This window comes from Oncorhynchus clarkii, chromosome 7 (assembly GCF_045791955.1).
Source record: "Oncorhynchus clarkii lewisi isolate Uvic-CL-2024 chromosome 7, UVic_Ocla_1.0, whole genome shotgun sequence".
In the NCBI taxonomy this organism is placed as follows: domain Eukaryota; kingdom Metazoa; phylum Chordata; class Actinopteri; order Salmoniformes; family Salmonidae; genus Oncorhynchus; species Oncorhynchus clarkii.
Window position 1 is genome coordinate 57,181,942 of NC_092153.1, and position 9,665 is coordinate 57,191,606.

General features: G+C 45.0%; 1 protein-coding gene across 1 annotated transcript; it reads left to right on the forward strand.

The window, feature by feature from the left end:
* The first annotated feature begins 1,349 nt into the window (after window positions 1-1,349).
* Window positions 1,350-9,404, forward strand: LOC139413528 (photoreceptor ankyrin repeat protein-like). Its single transcript, XM_071161025.1, has 5 exons — window positions 1,350-1,425; window positions 2,655-2,979; window positions 3,204-3,333; window positions 7,439-7,579; window positions 8,554-9,404. The coding sequence occupies exons 2-5, from the start codon at window positions 2,701-2,703 to the stop codon at window positions 9,375-9,377; spliced, it is 1,374 nt and encodes a 457-aa protein (XP_071017126.1). The 5' UTR covers window positions 1,350-1,425; window positions 2,655-2,700; the 3' UTR covers window positions 9,378-9,404.
* Window positions 9,405-9,665: the final 261 nt, after the last annotated feature.

Sequence of the window (9,665 nt, forward strand, 5' to 3'; positions counted from 1 at the left end):
TTAAAGCACCAGATCATTGCTCTCTGTCTGGCTCTGGTATGTTGAACAACAAACAACACTATTTAAAAGATGAGAAGAAGTTGGCTGTTTTTAGTGTATTATCGAATCATAATCTCAATAGAAAGAGCAAGATTGAGAGAAAGAGGTGGTGGGAGTGAACTGGAAGGTTTAAAAACAATTTTGTTTAAGAGTGTCACCTCTCGTTTTGTATCCATGTCATGTGTCGTTATACGAGTACTTATACTACTTAATTCCAGCCTTATCCCAGTCTAGGCCACCCCATTGGTGGGGCTTGACAAGCAGCAGTGTGTTTGGTAACAAAGCTGTGTCCCACAGTAAACTCTGATCAGGCAGGACTATGTGTATTTGGATGGAATGAGAAGCTTGAGGGAGTCACCCTGCCAGACAGGTGGAATATCAGAGAAAATAAAGAACAGATAAAATAAGATTATGACAGAGGCATCATGGGAAAGGTCTGTTGGGCAGACTTTGCTGAGTCATCTCTTTGCCTCCTTCTTCCTTGTTTCCCCTACAGTTCTGTCTTCAACACCACTGGACTGTTTACTCTGTTCTGACTGCAACTCTCACGTAGACCTTTGTAATGGGTCATAAACACATCTGTGTTGTTTTTAAGCCACAAATCACATCAATTGTAAAAATACAAGACCGGTCTTCACAAACCATGAATGACACATTAGAACAGTGTTCAAACTGGGGAGCCACAAGATGGTGAGGTAAGTATGACTGTAAGAGAAATACCTCTCATTGGTCAGGAGGACAACACAAGGGGGAAGTTTGTTGGCTTGAGGGGGACTTTGGCACAACAGTCATACCTGTCTGCTTCAAAAAGATGTCCAATAAGGGAATGGATTAACTGAATGAAATGGGGGGAAAACCTTGCATGACACTCGTGATTACACAACATAATTTCCTAACACTGTGTTACAGTGGCTCAGAGAGGACAATATAAGAGGGAAAGGGACAGTCGGTGTGTTTCAGACTTAAGGTGGCATAGGTCTCAATGTATTTGTGGTTTGTAGAGAGAGATGGAAATGGCCAGTCAATAATCCCCTCTTGAAATCCTCAGTAATTGGGATGAGGTGAGAGAGCATTCTGGCTGACTTGAGACACCTGGTGTCTACGTTAAGACTCCTCCTCTGACTCCTCCTCTGATCCTCATGTCGTCCGGCAGACTATGGGATGGAGAAGGGAAATGCACCGGCGGAAATGGGCCTGTGTGGGAAACCTGCATTCACCTGTCACTCACTGGAAGGACACAGGAGAAGAGGTGGATTAGGAAGTGACTTCTGTACCGTTACACGGTTGTTGGGTGGTGTACCATATCTATAGAGAATACTTTTTTTGGCCATTTGAACAATATCTTCTCAAGAGGCAGAGTGAGTAGAAACCAGTTAGATTTTTGAGGTAAGTGCATTCTTCAGGGATGGGTTTTAAAATATGTTCTGCCAGAGACTTTCTACTAGAGACAGTTTTGAAGATTTAATTATAGATTGTGTTCTTTATAATGATCTTCTAGAAATGTGCATGCTCAGGTGAACAATAATTGAACAGAGCATAACAGTTGTTGACTGTTTGCTGCCGTTAAGAGGCAATGGTTCAGGACGCTCAACTGCATTTCAGTCTGTGCTCTGGACATCAAAGACAATGTAGAACAAATTCTCAAGCTTATATTATAGATGGTTCCATGTTTTGCAAATAGAGTGCCTTTAATCTTGCATAAGAGGCTTTGTAACCCCAGGGACTCTGTTGATGTGTTTTACATCAGCATCTCTGAAAAACCTGTCTCCCTGGGTGACACTCTATCCTCAGTGGTCCTCTGTCTATCTATTGGTTTCTCAACCCTCCATTTGTTCTTTAACAGTGTGGCACCCTGATGTGGGGTCGCTGGGGTCGTTGAAACACTTGTGAGAAATTGGCACAACTGTACAATTAGTGTGAGGATACATGTATCTGTGATGCATCTGTGATGCGTTATGCATCAGTAATACGTATATCCAACATCTCAACATCTCTGAGGCTTATCCTCGCAAGCGAAAAACAACCAGAGACATTTCAATGGCCAAGATGCGAGGATGGCCTGGTACAGGTGTGGCTGGATTTAAAGCCCAAACACGAGCCGCTGAAGTCCCACGTGTGACTCTTTTTCTTCTTAGTGTGAATTTAGCATTGTGTTCAGAAGGGCTTTCAGATGCTAATCCAGTTATTCAACACTGAAGGCACGTTGAGTTCGCTCAGCCACAACCGTTCTGTTGCCATTCACAGAGATTAAATGGGCAATCTAGGACAACAACAAACCGGTCATCCCCCCACTTATTTGGTAAACAGCTGAGGGATAGGGCTGGAGAAGTGTAACCACTCTCAAAGAGATAAACCATAATTATCCCTGATGGAGAATTATGTTGCGTTTCCTCCAGTCAAACTGTCAATCATATCAGAGAAATGTGTGGCTGATCTATAGATCATTCTAATGGCCCATTGAATGGCTCTGTGGTTTTGCCTCAACTTCAATGCTAACACAATCAACAGACTGGTCTGACCCCTGGTTTATTTCCCTAGAGGTCTCTAGGTGTGTGCCCATGCCAGACTGCGTTTTAGTCTCTGACGTTTGACCCCTCTTGTTCTGTTTCTCAAAGCTCCAGTTGTGATGTAGGCTGAGGGTCCAGTTCCATCTCTTCCAAGATGGCTGCTGTGAAGAACTCTGTGTCTGAGGACCCCCTCCTGGGCAAAGGCCCTGACAAGGACGCCTCAGAGGTGTCTTTGTCAGGGAGTGTGTTAGACTCTGGGAGTGTCCTCTCAGATGACTCAGTGCTTCCAGACTACGAGCAGGAAGGTGATTCACAGGGTACTGCCAACACGCTGTATGATGTGTGCACTCGGAATGACCCCCTGGCACTCCGAAAGGTTCTGGAGAGAGGGGTTACAAAAGAGGAGGTCATGGCGGTAGACCACAACGGGTGGGTATGGGTCTCTCTTGCTATTTCACATTTGGGATAGCTTTTGGGGGTGTATGATCCAGTGAGTCCTGAGGGTTACTAGTTCAAATACCATCATGCCTCCTGTATGAAGACACAGAATGCTTCAATCAAGTCATGTAAAATTGTTGTTGGCCTTAATTGCAGCCTTCACTCTGACGCAGTCAGATTTTTTCTTCATCAGTCTAATCCACATTTTTTACCCAACAGACTGGACTGATGGTGGCGTGCTATAAGGGTTTTTTGGACATTGTGCAATCTCTTTACCACTGTCCCTACCTGGACATAAATCACCAGGACAACGATGGCAACACAGCACTGATGATCGCTGCACAAGCAGGTGAGCCACTCTCACCAGACCTATTACTAAATACTACACAGTGAAACCTCATTAGCACATCTCTAGGTTGCATCCCAAATGGAACTTATTACCTTTATAGAGTACGACCAAAGATTTGTATAACTAATCCAGGGTATACCAGAGCCTGTTGTTTCCAATGGGAGAAAATGAATCATAGTGGGCAGAACAAGCAAGGTGGTGGGCAGAGCCAAGCACAAGATAGTGAGATCCTATTGGCGCGTTCTAGTATTTATTTGAATATTTCCCTTGGGGAACGTATACCCTGTGAAGTATGCGTGTGCAATAACTCATTTTGCCCTTGCACTCCTTTTAAACAACTACATTTAAAAAAAAACTTTGACAAAGTGTAAAGTCTACAAAACACAGTCCACTCTGTGAGTCTGTTTGTTTATTTATTTATTTTTATTTCACCTTTATTTCACCAGGTAGGCTAGTGGAGAACAAGTTCTCATTTACAATTGCGACCTGGCCAAGATAAAGCAAAGAAGTCCGACACATACAACAACACAGAGTTACACATGGAGTAAAACAAACATACAGTCAATAATACAATAGAAAATAAGTCTATATACAATGTGAGCAAATGAGGTGAGATAAGGGAGGTAAAGGCAAAAAAAGGCCATGGTGGCAAAGTAAATACAATATAGCAAGTAAAACAGTGGAATGGTTGATTTGCATTGGAAGAATGTGCAAAGTTGAAATAAAAATAATGGGGTGCAAAGGAGCAAAATAAATAAATAAATACAGTAGGGGAAGGGGTAGTTGTTTGGGCTAAATTATAGATGGGCTATGTACAGGTGCAGTAATCTGTGAGCTTCTCTGACAGCTGGTGCTTAAAGCTAGTGAGGGAGATAAGTGTTTCCAGTTTCAGAGATTTTTGTAGTTCGTTCCAGTCATTGGCAGCAGAGAACTGGAAGGAGAGGCGGTCAAAGGAAGAATTGGTTTTGGGCGTGACCAGAGAGATATACCTGCTGGAGCGTGTGCTACAGGTGGGTGCTGCTATGGTGACCAGCGAGCTGAGATAAGGGGGGACTTTACCTAGCAGGGTCTTGTAGATGACCTGGAGCCAGTGGGTTTGGCGACGAGAGTGAAGCGAGGGCCAGACAACGAGAGCGTACAGGTCGCAGTTGTGGGTAGTATATGGGGCTTTGGTGACAAAATGGATGGCACTGTGATAGACTGCATCCAATTTATTGAGTAGGGTATTGGAGGCTATTTTGTAAATGACATCGCCGAAGTCGATGATCGGTAGGATGGTCAGTTTTACAAGGGTATGTTTGGCAGCATGAGTGAAGGATGCTTTTTTTGCGAAATAGGAAGCCAATTCAAGATTTAACTTTGGATTGGAGATGCTTAATGTGAGTCTGGAAGGAGAGTTTACAGTCTAACCAGACACCTAGGTATTTGTAGTTGTCCACATATTCTAAGTCAGAACCGTCCAGAGTAGTGATGCTGGAAGGGTGGGCAGGTGCAGGCAGCGATTGGTTGAAAAGCATGCATTTAGTTTTACTTGTATTTAAGAGCAGTTGGAGGCCACGGAAGGAGAGTTGTATGGCATTGAAGCTCGTCTGGAGGGTTGTTAACACAGTGTCCAAAGAAGGGCCAGAAGTATACAGAAGGGCGTCATCTGCGTAGAAGTGGATCAGAGACTCACCAGCAGCAAGAGCAACATCATTGATATATACAGAGAAGAGAGTCGGCCCAATAATTGAACCCTGTGCCACCCCCATAGAGATCGTCAGAGGCCCGGACAACAGGCCCTCCGATTTGACACAATGAACTCTATCAGAGAAGTAGTTGGTGAACCAGGCGAGGCAATCATTTGAGAAACCAAGGCTATCGAGTCTGCCGATGAGGATGTGGTGATTGACAGAGTCGAAAGCCTTGGCCAGGTCAATGAATACGGCTGCACAGTAATGTTTCTTATCGATGGCGGTTAAGATATAGTTTAGGACCTTGAGCGTGGCTGAGGTGCACCCATGACCAGCTCTGAAACCAGATTGCATAGCGGAGAAGGTGCGGTGGGATTCGAAATGGTCGGTAATCTGTTTGTTGACTTGGCTTTCGAAGACCTTAGAAGGCAGGGTAGGATAGATATAGGTCTGTAGCAGTTTGGGTCTAGAGTGTCCCCCCCTTTGAAGAGGGGGATGACCGCAGCTGCTTTCCAATCTTTGGGAATCTCAGACGACACGAAAAAGAGGGTGAACAGGCTGGTAATAGGGGTTGCAACAATTTCGGCAGATAGTTTTAGAAAGAAAGGGTCCAGATTGTCTAGCTCGGCTGATTTGTAGGGGTCCAGATTTTGCAGCTCTTTCAGAACACCAGCAGACTAGATTTGAGAGAAGGAGAAATGGGGAAGGCTTGGGCGAGTTGCTGTGGGGGGTGCAGTGCTGTTGACCGGGGTATGGGTAGCCAAGTGGAAAGCATGGCCAGCCGTCGAAAAAAGCGCAGTGGGCAGCTGGGAGGAGGTGTTCTTATTCTCCATGGACTTTACAGTGTCCCAGAACTTTTTTGAATTTGTGTTGCAGGAAGCAAATTTATGCTTGAAAAAGCTAGCCTTGGCTTTTCTAACTACCTGTGTATATTGGTTTCTAACTTCCCTTAAAAGTTGCATATCACGAGGGCTGTTCGATGCTAATGCAGAACGCCACAGGATGATTTTGTGTTGGTTAAGGGCAGTCAGGTCTGGAGAGAACCAAGGGCTATATCTGTTCCTGGTTCTACATTTCTTGAATGGGGCATGCTTATTTAAGATGGTGAGGAAGGCATTTAAAAAAAATAACCAGGCATCCTCTACTGACGGGATGAGGTCAATATCTTTCCAGGATACCTGGGCCAGGTCGATTAGAAGGCATGCTCGCTGAAGTGTTTCAGGGAGCGTTTGACAGTGATGAGTGGAGGTCGTTTGACCGCGGACCCATTACGGATGCAGGCAATGAGGCAGTGATCGCTGAGATCTTGGTTGAAAACAGCAGTGGTGTATTTAGAGGGCAAGTTGGTTAGGATAATATCTATGAGGGTGCCCGTGTTTACGGCTTTGGGGTGGTACCTGGTAGGTTCATTGATAATTTGTGTGAAATTGAGGGCATCAAGCTTAGATTGTAGGATGGCTGGGGTGTTAAGCATGTCCCAGTTTAGGTCACCTAGCAGCACGAGCTCAGTTCACATATGGTGTCCAGAGCACAGCTGGGGGAAGAGGGTGGTCTATAGCAGGCGGCAACGGTGAGAGACTTGTTTTTAGAGAGGTGGATTTTTAAAAGTAGAAGTTCAAATTGTTTGGGTACAGACCTGGATAGTAGGACAGAACTCTGCAGGCTATCTCTGCAGTAGATTGCAACACCGCCCCCTTTGGTCGTCCTATCTTGTCTGAAAATGTTGTAGTTAGGGATTGAGATTTCAGAGTTTTTGGTGGTCTTCCTAAACCAGGATTCAGACACGGCTAGGACATCCGGGTTGGCAGAGTGTGCTAAAGCAGTGAATAAAACAAGCTTAGGGAGGAGGCTTCTAATGTTAACATGCATGAAACCAAGGCTATTACGGTTACAAAAGTCATCAAAAGAGAACGCCTGGGGAATAGTAGTGGAGCTAGGCACTGCAGGGCCTGGATTCACCTCTACATCACCAGAGGAACAGAGGAGGAGTAGGCTAAGGGTACGGCTGAAAGCTATGAGAATTGGTTGTCTAGGACGTCTGGAATAGAGAGTAAAAGAAGAAGGTTTCTGGGGGCGGTACAGATTACAGATTATAGTTTTGGAAAGAGAAAATTGTATAGAGATCAAATGTTTAATCGATGAGAAAATTAGCAGAATGTTGGCCAAAACCCATATCACTCCATCTTCTCCCACTGCCGGCCACTGGGCTTCCTCTCCTCACCTTATTTGGTAGTGAGTGGAAACGCCCTCCAGATTTTTCACATTCAAACATCCAGTGAAATATCTGGCTCATTGTTCTATCTGTGGTACTTACTACTTCAAAAGTAGTGCACTATATAGGAAATAATGGTGACATTTGTGACAGGCCTTTAGTATTTTCGATGGCACCTCATGATACCCTGAACCCATTCTCACCCTGTATCCTTCTCCAGGTCACACCATTACAGTGACCTACATCCTAAACTACTACCCCGGGGCAGACACAGAGATCCGGGATTGCCGTGGCTTCACCGCACTCATTAAAGCTGCCATGCAGGGCCGAGACGATGTGTTGTCTTCCCTCGTCATGGCCGGTGAGTGAGAGGCCTCCTCCACTTCAACGCTACCATACACACCATACTGTAGTCATGAGAAAACATCTTAGAAATGTTTAGATAACCTGACAAATTGATGTTACAAGTATAAAAACATCATTCTGACCCCAATTTACCTGGGTATAAGCCTTCATGGTATGTTTGTGCAGTTCACAGTTCACAGTTCACATAGCTCACATGTATTATCAGACACACAACAGTGTGTCCGCTGACATTAAATTAATTTAATTACTTTAGAGATTCCAAAGGGTATACTTCTAAACAGAAGTAAGGCCCAGAGAGGGAAAGGGGAGGAAGAAATAGTTATACACACAGAATTCTGGGATTAGCCTATGCTTTCTCCCAGGCAGCAATGTTGCTGACTCAGGCAATTGGCAATTATAAAATCTCTGTTCTATTTGGGGTTGAGCATGAACCCACAAATTGAAGGGCTAAGGGTATAGGAAGTGTGTAGCAATGTGGTTGGGATGGATGTACCTGTGGTGTGTCTGCCAATGTTTGCAGTCAACTTTATCTGGTTGGGAGCATGTGTTAGTGACGGCTGCCACGTTTAAGGGATCAATTTGGGGGCACACTCTGGTGTGATCTTTGTCTTGGCTGCCAGGAGATTAGCGAAGTTTCTTTACTCCAGATATGTTGTCCTCTTTTCACAAGATCAGTAGTATCCACTGGAGTCAGTCACTCATTTGTCAATATGCTAAAAGAGTTGAGGAAAAAATGCTCAGCTAACTGAAGCCTTTCCCCCATCACATTAAAGATAATTCATTCTCCCCTCTATCCATCATAAACCAAGAAGCATCTATGTTTTCTTATTCATGTAGCACATGATTATCATTATGGTGCTATAATATAGATCTATATGCAATGGAATGTGAATGAAAGTGTTTCAATGGAGAAATATTATTACCTGAAAGCTATTTTATTTTTTCCCTTCATTGCTATTTCTCTTCCAGGTGCAGACCTAAATGCAATAGACACCAGGAAGCAGAAGTGTGCGCGGGACTGGGCACTAAAGACGGGCCGCTACGAGACCTTGAGCCGCCTCCGCCGCCTCAACCTGCGGCCTAGAGCCGAGCAGTTTACTGAGAGCTACGTCCCCGAGTGGCCAGAACTGAAAGTGCTGGTGGCCAAAGCCACAGCCAACAAGAGCACTGGCCAGATGATTACCCAGCGCATCAAGTCCATCTTCAGCTTCAATTTTCTCCAAGACCCCCAGGACAACGGGGTCTTGGACCATATGGTGCGTATCACCACCAGCATCCACAGCCCTTTGGTGGCCACCGCCTGCCGGCCGCTATGCCCCACCAGCCCCCCTGAGGTGGGAAAGAGGCGCTTGGCCGTGCCTGATCTCAGGAAGAAGCACTCAGAGAAGAAGCTGGAGGAGAGCTCTGTGTGCCACAGCAACGGCTCCGTCTCCTCCATCATTCCACACATCCACTCAACCGAAACCATCGCCACGTCCTGCTGTGTGGATACAGAGCGCAGGGGCAGTATTATCTCTATAGCCTCCACCGGGGTGCGCACCTTCATGCCCAGGAACATGGCCCACAGGAATAGTGTGTTCCCTTCTGGCTGCATCCCCAAGATCCAGATAGTGAAGTCTGGAGAGCCCACGCCTAGGAAGGAAAAAAAGAAGAAGAGGCACAAGGGTCACCTGGAGCTGCCCGTATGGAAGTACAAAGCAGAGAAGCAAGAGAAGAAGGAGAAGAAGAAGGCAGAGAAAGAAAAAGAGAAGGCCAAGAAGGAAAAGGAAAGGAAAAAGAAGAGAGAGAAGTAGTGAGATGTCTAAAGCTGCCAATTTATTTCGATGCCACACATTTCCAATAACTTCCAATATATTTTTCCTGGAGTTATACTCCAAACATCGGAATTATGAAGTACTGCTCAAATTACTCAAAGGTCTGGACTCGGTTTTATGGCCAATGCAGTAAAATGGATTCTTTAAAGGCCATCATATTCATACTGCTTTGTAAATATTATTATTTATTTATTTTTTACAGGACCAGTAAAGGCCCAGTGCACTACATTTGTGAAATGTTTATAACTAAATGTAATCAAGTGTTTA

Bases quoted from the DNA above. Each gene is read 5' to 3' on its own strand.
- LOC139413528 (XM_071161025.1), top strand. From the start codon at position 2,701: ATGGCTGCTGTGAAGAACTCTGTGTCTGAGGACCCCCTCCTGGGCAAA. The intron at 2,980-3,203 runs GTATGGGTCTCT...TTTACCCAACAG, and splicing joins CGGTAGACCACAACGGGTGG to ACTGGACTGATGGTGGCGTG. The intron at 3,334-7,438 runs GTGAGCCACTCT...ATCCTTCTCCAG, and splicing joins GATGATCGCTGCACAAGCAG to GTCACACCATTACAGTGACC.